General features: G+C 50.6%; 1 protein-coding gene across 1 annotated transcript in view; it reads right to left on the reverse strand.

Annotated features, from left to right (window-relative positions):
• Positions 1–16,470, reverse strand: part of ESRRB (estrogen related receptor beta) — a 174,586-nt gene that overhangs the window by 26,123 nt on the left and 131,993 nt on the right. Inside the window, exon 4 of the mRNA XM_067729811.1 lies at positions 9,314–9,430. Within this exon, the coding sequence (XP_067585912.1) occupies positions 9,314–9,430 (117 nt within the window). The remainder of the gene's footprint in view (positions 1–9,313; positions 9,431–16,470) is intronic.

Here is a 16,470-nt window from a genome sequence, read left to right on the forward strand (position 1 = left end):
TAGTCCCCAACCCCCAGCGGTCTCATCACTAGGCTGGTGGCCCTCTATCTACAGCGTCCAATCCCACTTCCCAGCTCAGGGCACAGGAAAGAGCAAAGAAGCTGCTGGGCTGCTCTGAGGAAGAAACTGCCTGCGGGGAGGGGAGTGGGGCTCCCCCAAGCCCCTGCCCCATCGACTGACCTATCCACACTGCAGGCACGTCAGAGCAGTCAGAGCCTGCGGCTGCCGTGTCCTGGATCACATGTCCACTTGCTGACTTGATAAGATGAGGCTTCTGACTTTTTTCTTAATGGAAGTAAAATAATTCCTGCTTCCCTCCAACTCCCCCCTTTCCCCTCGGTCGCCGCCCCCCCCCCCCCCACTAAGCTGGATGAGATCCCAGCCTTTCCGAAGTAAAAATAGCAGAGTGTGCAGGGGCGGCAGCAGCGTGGGGGCAGTTTTAAGTTTCTTTCTTTTATCCCAGGCACTAAAAATAACCGGTTAAAGCTCAGAAAAGCCTGGCCCTGCACCTGGCCCCCAGCCTGTCCCAGGTGCTGCCCCATCACATTTCTCTTCCCACAGGAAAGGCTCAGACAAGGCAGAGAGGGAGAGGTTCTGAGCCTGTGTCCTTCTCCTGCCTCCTCTGCAGAGCTGCCGTCCTGACACTGCAAAGCTGTCATGGTCAAGACTCTTCTCTTCCCCTTACCTAGAAACCCGCCCCCCACACACACACAATTTAATGTCCTTGGTTTATTAAGGATGTGTGCAATGCTTTACAGTTTACAAAGCTATTTCCATATGTCATTTGATCTGTGTACCAGAATTGAGGGAGGGAGAACACATGATGATTATTATTATTCCCATGTGAAAACTGAGGCTCAGAAAGGGCAGGTGACTTTCTCAGGGCCACTTCCTCAGCCAGGAAAGGTCTGAGGGAGGATCTGAACCTTAATCTCTAAGTCTTATCTCCTTTGCCCTGAACTTGAGACCACCTACCCTGTATGATCGTCAGAATGCCCCGAAAGCCTTTGAACTACACAGACCTTAAGGACTTACCCACTTCGAGGTTCTAAGTCAATAGGGGAGATGTACAGGAATGGATAATTTTGCAATGCTCCTCCAATGGTTCTTACTATCTACCAGGTCTGGGGAGCATGCACTAAACCTATTTTATGCAGTACTTTTGTCTAACCAGTGTTCCTTCCAGGAGACTTAGGTGTTGACTCTCTACCTATAAGTTCTACCAAACTATAGCTGACCCATCTCCAGAAAGAGGAACAAATCACACAAAAGGTGAGAGGAGTACTCTGGGCTCCTGAGGGCCCAGGGGCTGTGGGTCACATGGACACACTGATGGACACCCCAGCCCAGCAGAATGCCCTCCTAAACACTCATCTACACCCCCCGCACGATCTGAGCTCCCTTCAGCCACCCTGTCGGGCAGGAGGTCCTGGGTGACAGGTGAGCTCACCTTGCTGCCTCCGACAGGACAGCCATCTCGGGCTGCCCCTTACCCTGGTGCTATATCATAATGGTGAAGAGTGCCTCACTCCTGACTCACTATAAGCCGAGAGAGCCTTGCGGGCGGGTAAACACACATGCCACCTAATATTCCAGGGCTTGTGCCAGCTGCTCCAGGATGGTACTGGGTGATGAGACCCTGGCCTTCGGCTTATTAAGGAGGTGTCCACTCTCCTGCTGCTCTCTCCTCTGGACCCTTCTCACCCAGGGCACCGTGTCCCCAAGGACATTTCAGTAGGGCTGTGCTATCCTTGCATTCCCAGCTGCCAGAAAGTCTCTAAAACTGAACACCTAACCAGGAAAGACTACTTCAGCTCAGCCTCCCTTTCCACTCCCTTCCTCTTTTTCCCACTTTGAGGAAGGGCTACAGACTTTGCTACTGGCCAAGGCATCTCAATGAGTTGGATTGGGCTTCTTAGAAGGAATTCTTGTATAACCAAGGAGACTAGATTCCACCCAGCTCTGTTATTTACTAGCTGCATGGCCTTGGGCAAATCACTTAAACTCAGTTGCACTAGATCAGTCATGACAAAAAGCTGTCAGCTGTGCCACCACCCTCCATTTCCTAGTCTGTGGCAGACATTGCTAATCAGTCACAGCACTCCTGCCTACTGATCCCAGGCACTGCCTAAAAAGCCTTCCAATCATGCATTCTAGGCGGCTGCTCCCCACCCTACAGTTGACAGTCCAGCTGAAAGCAATTTGCCATCCTGGAGCCAGCTCATTGTACTCAAAAGTCAAGTCCAGCAGGATCCAAGACCAACATGGGTAAGGCAGATTAGGAAAGCATCTTTACAGTAGCAGGTTAAGTAGATAAATAATATATATTTTAATGACACAGAAGTGCAAACCATAAAGGAAAAGACTGATACATTCAATTTATTAGAATTACTAACTTCTGTTCATCAAAGGATGCCATAAAGAGAAGAGAGCTACAAATGAGATTTTTACACCACCAGCTACTGAAAACATGACTCATAAAAATGACCAGAACATACAAAGATTTCTAAATGAAGTAGAAAATCTGAGGAAAGGCTCAGACAAGTACCTCACAGAATACAGCTCTGTTTACTCCTCTACGTACTGTCTGTGGCCACTTTCACATTACAACAACAGCAGATTTAAATAGTTAAAAGCATTTTAACTTCAAAAGTATAGTTAAAAGTATTTTAACTTTAAAGTATTTTAACTTTACTTTAAAATACTTTAAAAGTATTTTAATACTTTTAAATACTTTAAAATACTTTACTTTAAAATACTTTAAAAGTATTTTAACTTTAACTAGTTAAAAGTATTTTCACTTTTGGCCCACAAAGCCTAAAATATGTATCCGGCTGACTCCTGTAATACAGAATGAAAATAAATGAATGATAGCACCATGCAACAGGAAGCATTCATCTCGGAAATACTGATTAAAATAATTAAGATGCAGAAGACTATGTATAGTATAATTTCATTTAAAACGGAAAAACATGATATGATTTGAGATACAAATATATGATAAAACCATAAAGAACGGCAAGGGAAAATAATGTGGAATCAGGATGGTAGCTGCCCCTGAAAGTAATGAATGTGGCTCAGACACAGAGGGAAGCTCAAAAGTAAGGGTAAAATTTCTTTTTATTAGACTGGGTGGAACGTTATCAATGTTCTTCCTACTTCACGTATGTTTTTGGCAAATGACAATGCCTGTCCTTTAAAATATGTTATTCTTTTCCCATCCCAACATAGTTTTAGCTGGACACATGGCATCCCAGCTAAAGACTACAATTCCCAGACATCCTTGCAAAGACGTGTGGCCGAGTGACTAGATTCCACCAATGGGCTGTGAATGGAAGGAACTTGTACTACTCTGGGTCCTGCCCTTCGAGGGATCGGATACAGGCTTTTCTTCCTTTTGGCTGTCTCGGAGATGGGTCCACAAGTGGAAACCACTTGCTAAGGATGGCAAAGCCGCCAACCAGTCCTGGATCACCTTAGACATATTGGACTGTTATATGAGAGATGAGAGAGAATTAAAGTTCTATCTTGCTTAGGTTTGAGTTTTTTGCTTTGAGGGAGCGAGTCTCTTTGTACAGAAGTTTAGCCTTACCCTAACTAATATAACATACTATAAATATTTTTCTGGATCTACTTGATGCTTACTTAAAAAAAAATTATTTATTTATTTTGGCTGCGCTGGGTGTTAGTTGTGGCACGCAGGATCTCTTAGTTGCGGCATGCGGGCTCTTAGTTGCGGCACGCATGTGGGATCTAGTTCTCTGACCAGGGATTGAACCTGGGCCCCCCGCATTGGGAGCACGAAATCCCACCGACTGGACCACCAGGGAAGTCCCTCAATGCTTACTTTTTAAGGAAGTGTTTTGTTTGTTTTCATTTTTATTTTTAAAGTGGATAGATATATAGTAAGTGCTGTCAACCCTTCAGGAAAGTTTTGTTGAGAAAGGGAGCAGGGTAAGGTAGCAGCAGCTGAACAGAGATAAAGTTTGGATCAAAATACACTTGTGGGTGTTTTAAATTAAATTCTGTTTGGGTGCTGATGAAAATGATCCAGCAGTGAGGAAGGGTTTGATGGGGTTGGAAGCAGACATGATACTATAGGAGTGAAGTCCCTAATAAAGAAAGAGGAATGCGATTCAGCGCAGAGATGGGGAGCCTGGCTTTTGATAGGAACAGAAATACCTCTAACAAGAGTGAAGACAGAAAACAAGTAGGTAGGTTTGTGGATTCAACAGCAGGAGGTTTAGAAATTCCCCACTTGACTGTTTCTATTTTCTCAAGCAAATATGAAGCAAGGTCATCGGCCAAGGAGCAGGGGAAGAGGCTACAGGAGAGTCACAACTGCCTTCTGAAACATAGAAGGAACCAGTGATGTAACATGATGCAGAGTATCTCAAATCAGTGACTAACATTTTACTCTGTGGTACAACTCCAGGAGTTTCCCTGGTGGATCAGGAGCAAGATGAAACAGCAACTAACTACTAGCATTCCCATTTTACAGAGGAGGAAAGGGAGGCTTCAAGAAGTTAGTAAATCACCCGAGGAGTGTATACGTGGTGCCGCTGGGGTTTTATCGGGTCTGTGTGACCACTGAACCTGTTACCCAACGTCTGATGAGCCAGAAGCCCTGAATGGACAGTAATAAGGGCTCAGCACAGACGAGACCATCTTCTGTGACTTCATTCAATTAACACTTCCCCAACCAGAGGTCATCAGGTCATCGTGCCTGAGTGGCCCAAGGTGCGAGGCCACATGGGAAGATCTTGTGAGGCGTCAGATGTGTGTGCGTGAGCATGTGTGTGTGTAGGGTGGAAGGTGGTTCGGGGGATACAAACAGCCATCAGAGTTCTTGGGCTCTAGTTCAAAACTATTCTTTGAAGTGCTCGAGAGTTGTTTTGTTTCAGAACACTAATGTATTTTGGAAAAGAAAAAGAATTTTTAAAGGCAAGTCATCTCTCATCCTCTTTCTTCATTCACAGGGCCAGAAAAGTGGTATTTCTGGCATGGGCTAGAGGCGGGATACTCTATAAATACAAAGCCATTAAATCCCATGCAGCGGGAACCTGATCAGGGCCTCCTTTTAATTTCCTGACATGAGCTGGCCACTAACCCAATTACCCAGAATCCCCGGAGGAGCCCTCCGCCTTCCCAACAAGCACAAAGAGATTGAGAGCGTATCGCATGGATGTCAGCCCAGCTTTCACTGAAATCAAATATCTTTTCGAAAACACTTGGGGAAAGGCAGACCAGGGGCTGAGGGGAGGAGGAAATGAAGCGGGCCCGGGAGGCTGGTGGCCTGAGGGAGGTAAAGTGAGGTGAGCAGAAGAAGTTTGCGCGGACAGTCTGTGCAGGAAGATCTGCAGAATTCCCGGATGTACGGGTGCCCCCTGTGACACGCAGCAAATGGTTCTCCAGGTTCTCCTGGCTTAGAGGCCATCAGGCCACACCCTCACCTATCTGGGGAGGGCTTCTCCATGGTCCTCCCAAGGGACCCTCTCATCCTCATTTTAGACCCCAGACGGGGTCAGCCTAAGGCGATGCCACCTCTAGGTCTCCCACCAGCCAATCCAGGAGGAAACTCAAGGCAGCTGGACACTAGTAGGCCCCACCTAACACAATGGGCGCAAACGAGAGCATCTTTGAATCCAATACTACTTTAACACGCCCAGGAAGCTGACATTTTAAAGCGGTCCCACAGCAGATCTTACCAAGGAGTCGTCCCATCTGGTCCTCACCTTGACCTAGTGATAGAGAGCAGGTTTCAACACCCCTGCTCCACAGGTGAAGAAATGCAGGCCCAGGCTCGTAAGTGAGAAATCATAGACAAAGCAAGGATACCTAAGAGCCAGGAGGGGACACAGGCACTGACGCCCAGCCCGGAGCAGATTTTGTATTCAGTTTCCTATAAAGAGAATCGTCACTCTTTTCTCTGAAAATACAGATTTTCATACACGGGATTTGCTTGAAGCAAGACAGACCCTTGGACATCACCTGTGCTCCACAGCCGACGCTTCCAGAACTGACAGCAGCCTCGAGGCAGAGGCTGAGCCAAAGAAAGCCCCACTTCTGACCTTTTCCCTGGCAGTTGCTGGGCCCCCAAATCGCGTGGCGCTCTCTCAGGTTATTTTACTTAAGAAAGGAAAGACCGAATAAGGATCCAGAGCTGCTGGACAGAAGAGGGAAGCAGCGTTCTGACGTGCAGGTGAGATGCGGAGGAGGGGAGGCTGGCCTTCCATTCTCCCCTTCTCCATCCCCCTCCCCCAGAAGACCCAGGACCCCAGCCCCTGGCTCCCCGATGTCGAGGAGCCTTGAAGATGGGGTGCGGGGGGTCACCTGGGGAAGGCTGGGGTCTGCATTTCAGAGTCAGGTCAGAGTCTGAGGGAGACAGAGGGAGGCTGCGTGCCTGCACATGATGGGGGGTGGGGGGACGGGCACCTAAACAAAAGCAGAAGCCAGGGCAGCTCCCTGGCAGGGACACAGCCTTCTCAGGGAGGCGCGCTCCTCTGAAGGGGCCGGTCCCCGCGGAGCTTCAGAGCCCGGGACCTTGCCAAGGCTCTGTACTGTGGGGAAGAGCTAAACGAAGGCGCCTTTGTGTCATCTTCCCCCGTCAGCAGCGGGGGCAGGGCAGAGCGGGGGGGAGGGAGCGTTCTGGTGACTGCCCTTCTCCTGGGGCACAGCTCCTGAGGGCTGACCCCCGGGAAGTTCACCTCGGCACACCTGCCCGGCTCCCGCCAACAGCCTCAGACGCCCAGCACGCGTGTGCTCCCCACCTGAGGCTCTCGTTCCCCCAGCAGCCCACACCATCATCCTGGGCCACACAGCATCCATCTCGCTCCTTTTAAGTAGCTGGCGGGGCGCCTGGCCTGCTGTTGCCGATGGACTGTGCCCCTGGCCACCTGCTTCCCTGCCTCTGTGGATCCCCTCATCATTCTGCCTTTCTGGGGCGCCACTGGGAAGTACCCCTGCTCTCTTCCCAGCACTGGGTAACCCCTCAAGAGACTCTGCTCAAAGGTTGCAAGGTGGTCCTGGGATTTCAAGTGGCGGTCCCCACTTTTTCCTTCTCTCTCCCTCCCTGCTCATAATCCTGGGGGGAGGGCGAGGTGGCCTGGGATTAGAAGCCTCCCCACCCCTGACCTGGGCCATGCGGAGCAGACACAACACAGCAGGGAGAAGCTCCAGGCTCTGGGACCAGCTCCCCTCAAACCAGCGTGCGTCGCTGCAGGACTCAATTTTGTCTGCCTTCAAATTCAGGAGTATATTGATAGCAATCAGCTGCTTCTGTTCCAAGCTCCTCAGACGCTGTGAAGTAAGCCAGGAAGGCTACACGCTCCAACCAGGAAAGGCTGTTGGACAGCTGGCCCCTGCCCGGGTCAGGGCCCTCACACCTGGCTTCCCAGAACATCCTTACACACTTAAGAGCAGAGTCTCTCCAAGGCTGACAAAGCCTTCGGTTGCTTCTCAGCAGCATGCAGAGGGGGGATCAGGAGACCAGCGCTGAGGCACGCTTCTGAGGGCCTCTGTGCCTCAGTTTCCTCATCTGTGCACCCCAGGATGCTCTGGAGCAGCAGAAAGGACCCGGTACAGAAGACAGAGGACCTGGTTCAGCCACTAGCTGGGGTCACACCCTACACGGGGGTAGACCAAAATTGGGGAGAATCAAAATGAACAGACACAGTCTTTCAGCAGGTCCAGCGCAGCCTGTTTCTAATCTAGAAAGAGAGCTGTTTCTTCAGTTGGTTCCCCCGGTGGAGCAGCTGGCATGTGAATAAGAGCTGAGGGGCCTCCTCCATGTCAAAAGGGTTGCATGAAACAACTAGTAAGAAACGCAGTTTAAGGGTCAATGTGCCATGTTGACACAGGGGCGGTGGAGGAACCGGGCTCAGTGGAGGTGAAGGGGGCACCCGGAATGGAAAACGGACGGAGTCCCCGATTTCCACATCACAACAACGTCCAAGTCGTCCTACTAACAAAGCACCTTAGATTCGGGCCCTCTTCCCAGAGGGCGCCTGGAAGCCAGGATGGGAGGAGGGCCTCGGGCTCTTAAAGGCTGGGCTGGGCTCCAGAAGCCCCTCCCACTGAGGGCCTGCATTCCAGTCCTGCCCTTTCCTCTCCTCTCCCAGCCCCTCTGGATCCGATAATCTGATCACCAGCACACACCTCTTTTCCTGACTCCTCTCATTTCTGGAAGGATCCCAGGGCCCAGAATCATAAAAGCAGATCTGTAGAAATTGCCACTGGCTCCCCTTGAAAGCAGGGGAAGGGGAGACACACACACACACACACACACACACACACACACACACACACACACTACCCGTCTCCAAAAATGGCACTAAACGAGGTTCATCAGCCTGAGCAGATCAACAGGGAAGGCGGTGCGGGAGACCGAGAGCTGTGCTGTCCTAATAACGAGAGCCACAGGTCACTTACAATTTTCTAGTAGCCACGCTAAAGAAGGTAAAAAGAAGCTGTGATATCAATGTCATAATACGTTTTGTTTAATCCAATATGTCCAGAATATCATCATCTCAACATGTAATCATTTAAAAAATTATTACCACAATATTTTACACTCCTTTTTATCATCCTAGTAAATCTTCAAAATCTGGTGTGTAATTTACACTTAGAAGACGTGGCTCACGCTGCCGTGTTGGATGGCAGGCTCTAGAGGAGAAAGAGAGGCAAAAGGTAGAGAAAGGAAAGGGAAGAGAGAGGATGGGGGTGGGGGCAGGGGACAGGAGGAGGAAAACACTGGCCAGGGGACAGCCATGTCCTGTGCACCTGCTGGAAAACAGAGGTTGACCTTGGCAGGTGAAGGGTACATGACGTGTCATTCTGGGCCTCAACGTCTCTGCTCTCCGCATGCCCACACTCCATGGGCCACCGAGAGGTGATAAAGCATCCCAAGGCTTCCTTCCCAGGGTGGAGAGGGTTCTTGGCCCCGACGAGGGCCTTCCCCAGAGCGCCAAGCCAGCTTTTCTAAGGCCCAAGTGGGGTCATGATTCCCCAAAGGATCTTTAATGGAGAACTTCCACCTCCTGTTGCCCAGCAGCGTCCCGAGAGCGCGGAGAGCTTTAGCTGCCCACGGGGACTGGAGGCTGCACACCTGCCTGCAGGCTGTGTGAGACAGGCAGCCCGGGGGGCAGGGCCTTCACCCGGGCTGCAGGGAGAGGCCCGTTCCCGTGCGCCGCTCAGGGAGAAGGTCCTGGGCTTGCTGGCATTTCCCGGGGGGCTGAGGCCTCCCGTGGGAAGAAGAGCTTGCCCAGGACCCAGGCTTCGGCTCCGCCTTGCGTGGCCAAGCGGGGCCTCTTACCTTCCTTCAGCATCCCCACTTTGAGGCATTTCATGAAGCGACAGGCCTGGCAGGACTTGCGCCTCCGTTTCGTGATCTCACACTCGTTGGTGGCCGGGCAGCTGTACTCAATGTTCCCTGTAAGCAGACACAGAAGGGTTGCCAGGTACTGCCCCCATCTGCCAGCCACAGGCTGCATGGGGACTCACCGACCAAATCACTACTCTCCAGCCCCGAGGTTCCCACAGGGCAGTGGTTCTCAAAGTAGGAGGTGCTCCGAGACACATGTCAGGGTGTTTCCTCCTCTCTTAAATACAGAGATCCCAGTGCCAGAGGTCAGGTCGGCCAGGCAGCCACAGCTTTGAAGCCACCACTGAACTGGGACATCAAAACTCACTGAGCTGACATTTTATCCCAAGCAGAGAAATTTTATCCCACTGCTGACCAAAACGTCAGTGTGGCCCACCGGCCCTATGCCCTCAGCCTGGGCCCCAACTCATGGGAAAAACCTCTTGGCAGCTCTGAGCCCGCAGGGACCAGGGCCTGCATCCCACATCCCAAGGCAGAGGCCCAGGCCACCCAGCTTGGCTGACCTTGAGAAAATCACTTTCCTCTCACTGAGTTGCAGTTTCCTCATCTGCAAAATAGTGTGATATCTGCTAGATGAAGGATTAAGCAAGATCAGGTATATAAGATTGCTTTAAAAATTGTAAAGCACGATTTGAAGTGAGCTGGTGATTTTATAAGCACAGTTCATTACTGCAGAGGGAAACTGTGATTAATTTTCCATGTCACCCCTTAACTGGGTGATAATAATGGCTTCCGTGAACCTGACCCCATGCTCCTAGTAGGCTGTGAGCACCTACTCAAGGCAAGAGGTGTGCTGTTCATCACGTCATCTCTATTGCACTGAGATCAACCCCTGCTGCACAGAAGGCGTGCAAGACAAGCCTGCTGAATAAAAATCTACCGAATCCTCATAGCAACTCCATGAAGTAGGTACTGATACCATCCCCATTTTACAGATGAGAAACCTGAGGTTTACAGAGTGGTTTACAGTCTTATTCGGGATGAGCTGATCTTCGAATGCTCTGGGGAGGCCATTGTCCCTTTGCAGGGCCTCTTCCTGGGAGGGCTGACAGCACGGTCGGGAGAGGCTGCAGCTGCCTTTCTAACGTAGGGGCACAGCATCTGCCCTGAGTGCTCTTACGTGTCTGCACTCATGTCACAAATGTGCACTGTGCAGCTATAACAAGCCTGGAGGCCAAAGGAAAGGCAATGGGAGGGGGAAAGGGACTGGAATTGTTGGGGGTGGGCGGAGAGACAGGCAATAGAAAGATACAAGGGCAGGACAGCGGACCACTGTGCCGTTTTGGATTTTATCATGTCTCCTCGGCCCCCGTCCCAGTCAGTGCAGTCTGCTTGAGTCTGTGGTTTTCAGAGAACAGACTCTGAACTACTGCAAACCTTTCATCCCAACACCCATCCAGCTGCCACCTTCTCAGGGAGCAGGGACAAGTGATGCCCAGCAAGCCGCTTGTCCAGATTCCCCTCCCGGGCCCAGCTCACCCAACAAGGACAATGCCTGGCACGGAGCAGCCACCAAAAGGCCACGCCCAGCCCTGCACCGTGCTAGAAAGGGCAGCTCCAGGCCTGCCTGTGCCCAGAACCCCGCCCCCCCCAACACACACACACATAACCCATCCACTTTAGCAGCAATAAGAGCCACCTTCATTGTGCACCTGCTAGGAGCGTGACCTGCCTCAGACCCCTCCATCCTCACGGCAACCCTCTGGGACCCACCAGTGCCCCATTTTACAGACCAAGAAACTGAGAGTCAGGGAGCTGAAGTGAGTTACCCGAGGCCACACAGAGCCGCTGTGCCACCCCTGCACCCCACAAGAAGCTTGGGGACTTCAGACAGGCCCCTATGCTAACCCAGCTACTGAGGTGGTCTAGAGGAAGGGGAGAGGGGCTGTCCTCAGGTGACCCTGTGCCTCAGCCTCCCCAGGTAGCATTTGGATTTTCTGAGAACAAGCATGAACCAGGTTCCACCACTGACAAAAGTGTTTTGAAGCACTGAAATTATTGAGCCCCAATTACAAGATGCCTAATTACACTGAGTACTCACAACGTCCCAGTGAGCATTCCGATCCTCATTTTGTACAGGTGAGAAAACTGAGGCTCACAGAGGTCGATTTGGCCGGAACACCTTACAGATCTCTCTCTCTCTCTCTCTCTCAAGTCCAGCCGGCACCATCCTTCTGTGGGGAGGGGGGCCAGAAGCCATCCTCTGTGCTGGAGGATGGGAGGTAAGAGGAAAGGGGAGGAATAAAGATTCCGTGTGCCCCTCCCTTCCATTACCTGACCCTAACCATTTCTTAGGTCACTCTCTTTATGACTTCTTGGGAAATAATTTCAACATTCACATAAGCATGGTAAGATTAAAAAGAGAAACAGGGGAGGGATAAATTAGGAGCTTGGGATGTACAAATAAACACTATTATATATAAAATAGAAAAACAGGGCCTTCCCTGGTGGTGCAGTGCTTGAGAGTCCGCCTGCCGATGCAGGGAACACGGGTTCGTGCCCTGGTCCGGGAAGATCGCACATGCCGCGGAGCGGCTGGGCCCATGAGCCATGGCCGCTGGGCCTGCGCATCCGGAGCCTGTGCTCCGCAGCGGCAGAGGCCGCAACAGCGAGAGGCCCGCGTACAGCAAAAAAAAAAAAAAAAAAAAAACACATAAACAACGAGGACCTATGTATAGCACAGGGAACTATATTCAATACCCTATAATAGCCTATTATAGAAAAGAATCTGAAAAAGAAGAGATATATATGTATAACTGAATCACTTTGCTGTACACCAGAAACTAACACAACATTGTAAAGAAAGAGAGAGAGAGAGAGAGAGAAACAGAAAGGAGGAAATCCCATACGTAAGCTAGTTCATCCAGGTCTATCCCGGCTTAGAAGGTTCTGTAGAATTTGGCCCCGGCCTCCACCCCACTCCCCTCCTCTCTCTCCAGCCTCACCTTCCCCATTGCTCTGCATAACTCAGTTCCTGGAACTCAATGACCTCCTAGGCTCCCAGGCCTTTGCTGCTTAGGACAAGGCCACTCTGCTCCCTCCGCCTCCTGGCCTGGCCTGCCCACACCTCCTGGTCCCCCTTGGGAAGGTGACCCTTCTCTCCATCGCCCGGTCGCCACTGTGTGTCTCCTCCTCCCAAATCAGCTTTTCTCTGTAGTCCCAGCGCCTGGCACACAGTAGGTGCTCAATACACACTGAGAGCTGACACCGACGAGAGCTTGTTATGAAGCAGCTGCGGTTCTACTTTTCTTATGTTGAATCTTTAATTTTCCCAACAACACTGGAGGTAAACATCTTCCTCTCCACCTTACAGATGAGAAAGGTAAGCAGAGTCCAGGACGAGGCAGAGCAAGGACTTGAAACCAGGGGGTCTGGCTCTGCTCTGCTCCCCTGGGCGGTGAGTTTACAGGGCCTGGGGCCTGGGGACTCGGGTCGCCTTGGGATGCCACTTGCAGGTGGCTAACTCTTCACGTTCACTGGTCTCAGCCCCCCAGCCAGCCTGTCAATCCCTTGAAGGACAGATCTTAGGTTGTCACTCCAGCAAGGGGTCCATAAGTATCTGTTGATTTGGCACTGCTGCTCTCCCAGGACAAGAGACTGAGCATTAACAAGAACCTAGGGATGTTCTTGACTCTGTGGGTGTGGCTGTGTGTGTGTGTGAGAGGGAGAGAGATCTAATTTTATTTATTTATTTTTGTTCCTTTCAATTTGTTTTATGGCCCCAGCGGCTGACTGCCAGCAAAGCCAGGCTGGTGGCCCTGCCTTGTAATTTCTGTAAGTGCCTCCTTGATAAAGTGATGAGATTAATTCATCAGAATTCCTGTGGTCTCTGGAGGGCAGTCTAGGAGAGCACAGGAGCAGGGAGGGGCGTGTATACACACACACACACACACACACACACACTCACTCACTCACTCACTCACCAGGGGCTGAGGGGTGGCAGGGTTGGGGATGGGCTCTCACAGGACAAGGACACAGCCAACATCTAGCATAAATTCAGAGTTCTAACCTGGGAGTGTGCCCAGTATAGACATATGCAGACTCTACCTCAGGCAAATCACCCAACTTCTCTGGGCCCCAGCTTCCTCATCTGTAAAATGGGCACAATATGTTCCCAACTATACAGTCCTGAGGATTCAGCACATAAAGGGCTTAGTGAAGTGCATGCACTGGGTGGCAAGCAAAGTGAACATGCTTATTTTTACATGCATCAGGGCTGCCAGGGTACATATAGCCAGAAGACCCCAGGGTAAGTCCTTTCCAGGTGTCAGACCTGAGGCCAGCCACCCATTCTGCCATTTAAGAACATTAGGACTAGGCCTCCCATAGATAGACCTCAGAGCTCATGCTGCCTGTGGGAGGGAGAGGGAGTCAGGAATGATCTGGATTTCAGTGTGACCTCAAGGCACAGGGAAATCCCCACCATCAACTCTCTTCAATCCTGTGCCCCAGGAGAAGGAAAGCCCAGGGGCATCCCCATCAGCTGTCCTGAAACAGCTGCAGGAAAGTGGGCAGTCCCCTCCCTGGGGCTCAGGGATGGGGGCTGCAGAGCTTAGATAAACAGCTCGTGAGGAATTTATGGGCTCAGGGGCTGCTAGCTAACATTCTGAATGGCCACCATTTTTAGCTCTGAAGTGATAGGGCTGGGCTGGGAGTCACTTGGTTCCATTCCCTTATTTAGCTCACTCCTGGAGGAGAGAGACTCTCCCTTTCATCTCTGCACGGTCCGCTGTCCTCAGCTCTCCACCCTTCCCTCCTCCTTACCCTCCAGCTGATGATCTCATTCATGCCACTGGCTTCAGCTTATGTAATTGGCAAGGACGGGCAGCAAGAGGCACTGTCTGTGCTTCAAACCCTTATATCCATCTGCCTGCTGGCTACTTCCACCTGGAATTCCCTTGGGTTCTTCATACTTCCTCCACCTGAACCCATCCTCACCCAGACTTTCTCTTACTGTGTTCCTTGTCTCAGCAAAGCCATCACTAAGCCACCTGCCATCTGGGTCAGAAACTGAGGTGGCATCGTAGATTCATGCCTCTCCTTTACTTCTAAGGTCCTTTTCATCCCACCTGCCTGATATTTCCACCCTCCTTCCCCTCCTGCCACAGCTAGTTCCCACGCCCATCGTCTCTTCCCTCTCCTCTAACGCACTTGCTTCCTCTTGTCACCATTGCCCTTTCCAATCAGTCTACCCTCCACACCGCCCCTGGAGAGACGTGAATAACTCCTGTGCAAAGTGCCTCGATGGATCACCCACTTCTGTCTGCATGCCTTCCCAGGAGCCCGCCAAAGGGCAGTAAGGGAGTGAGAACAGTCACGGAAGAATGAAGGAAGTCAAAACCAAAGTAAACGGAGGGGATTCCGGATAAGAAATAAGCCCTTGTACCGCAGAACCTCAAAAAGCCTCAGGTGTTGAAGACACAGTGGAAGATGGAGTGAGGTATGGGAGTAAAAATGGGAATTTGCTGGAAGTCTGTATTTAAGGAGTACTTAGCTGCCACTACGGGTGGCCTCCAAGGATCTCCCCACAGCCTGCACAAGAGAAGCCAACTACATCTCTGGAGAGTCTAAGCAAGTGAATCCGGACTCAGGGGCCCCAGGCTTAGCTGAGGGCAGACGGGAAGCTGAAGTTTCCGAATACTGCACACCAAAGAGTGAGACCGCCCAGCCCCACTCCCCAAGCTCACCCCCAAAATTCTAGCAGGCAGACATCTACTCCACACCCTCACTCCCACCCTCCACTCCCTACTCCCCTAGCCTGAAGATGGGAATTTGTAGCAATCTTCTCTGGAAAAACAAATGGCATCAGAGAAAAGACCAGCAGGTATAGGGGCAGGACAGGAATAAAGACACAGACGTAGAGAATGGACTTGATGACACGGGGGAGGGGGAAGGGTAAGCTGGGACGAAGTGAGAGAGTGGCATGGACATATATACACCACCAAATGTAAAATAGATAGCTAGTGGGAAGCAGCCCTGTAGCACAGGGAGATCAGCTCGGTGCTTTGTGACCACCTAGAGGGGTGGGATAGGGAGGTTGGGAGGGAGGGAGACGCAAGAGGGAGGAGATATGGGGGTGTATGTATATGTATAGCTGATTCACTTTGTTATAAAGCAAAAGCTAACACACCATTGTAAAGCAGTTATACTCCAGTAAAGATGTTAAAAAAAAAAAATCAGCAGATAAAAAATAAGCCAAAGGAAAGCTCTTTCTATGCTTTTTATCCCTGTTTGCATTTAAGACAGCCAAGGATTATCACTACGTCTGTGAAAAGCTTCAATATAAAAACTAACCAAGATAAACAGGGGGAACATTATGTGGGAAGAAACCAGGACAAAGCAAGAAGGAGAAATGAACCTCCACAAGCAATACTCAGTATACTGTTGACTTGAGAAGATAAAAATACTGCATTCATGAAACAAGAACAGCATGCAATAAAAATAAAGTATAAAATGGAGCTCAGGGACTTCCCTGGTGGTGCAGTGGTTAAGAATCCACCTGCCAATGCAGGAGACATGGGTTTGAGACCCGGTCCGGGAAGATCCCACATGCCACAGAGCAACTAAACCCGTGCGCCACAACTACTGAGCCTGTGCTCTAGAGCCTGCGAGCCACAACTACTGAAGCCTGCACGCCACAACTGCTGAAGCCCGTGCACCTAGAGCCCGTGCTCCATAGCAAGAGAAGCCACCGCAATGAGAAGCCCGCACACCTCAACCAAGAGTAGCCCCCGCTCACCACAACTAGAGAAAGCCCGTGTGCAGCAACAAAGACCAATGCAGCCAAAAATAAATAAATAAATTTATTATTTTTTTAATGGAGCTCATAGAAATTAAAAATACAAAAAAATTCCAAAGAATCAACTAAGCAGCTACTCTAAAATAGAACAAAAAATCAAAGAGATGGACAATAAGCCAGAAAAGAGGTAAGAACTAGAAGATTGGTCCTGGAAACTCAATATCCAACCCTGAGGAGTTTTTGAAAGAGAAAACAGTGGAGAGGAAGTTATCACCAAGGGAGAAAGGGAAGGCGAGAAGAGGGGAGGGACGAAAATGTCTAAGACCAGAAGAATATGAGTTTCCAGGTC

The sequence above is a fragment of the Pseudorca crassidens genome, chromosome 1 (genome assembly GCF_039906515.1).
Source record: "Pseudorca crassidens isolate mPseCra1 chromosome 1, mPseCra1.hap1, whole genome shotgun sequence".
NCBI lineage: Eukaryota > Metazoa > Chordata > Mammalia > Artiodactyla > Delphinidae > Pseudorca > Pseudorca crassidens.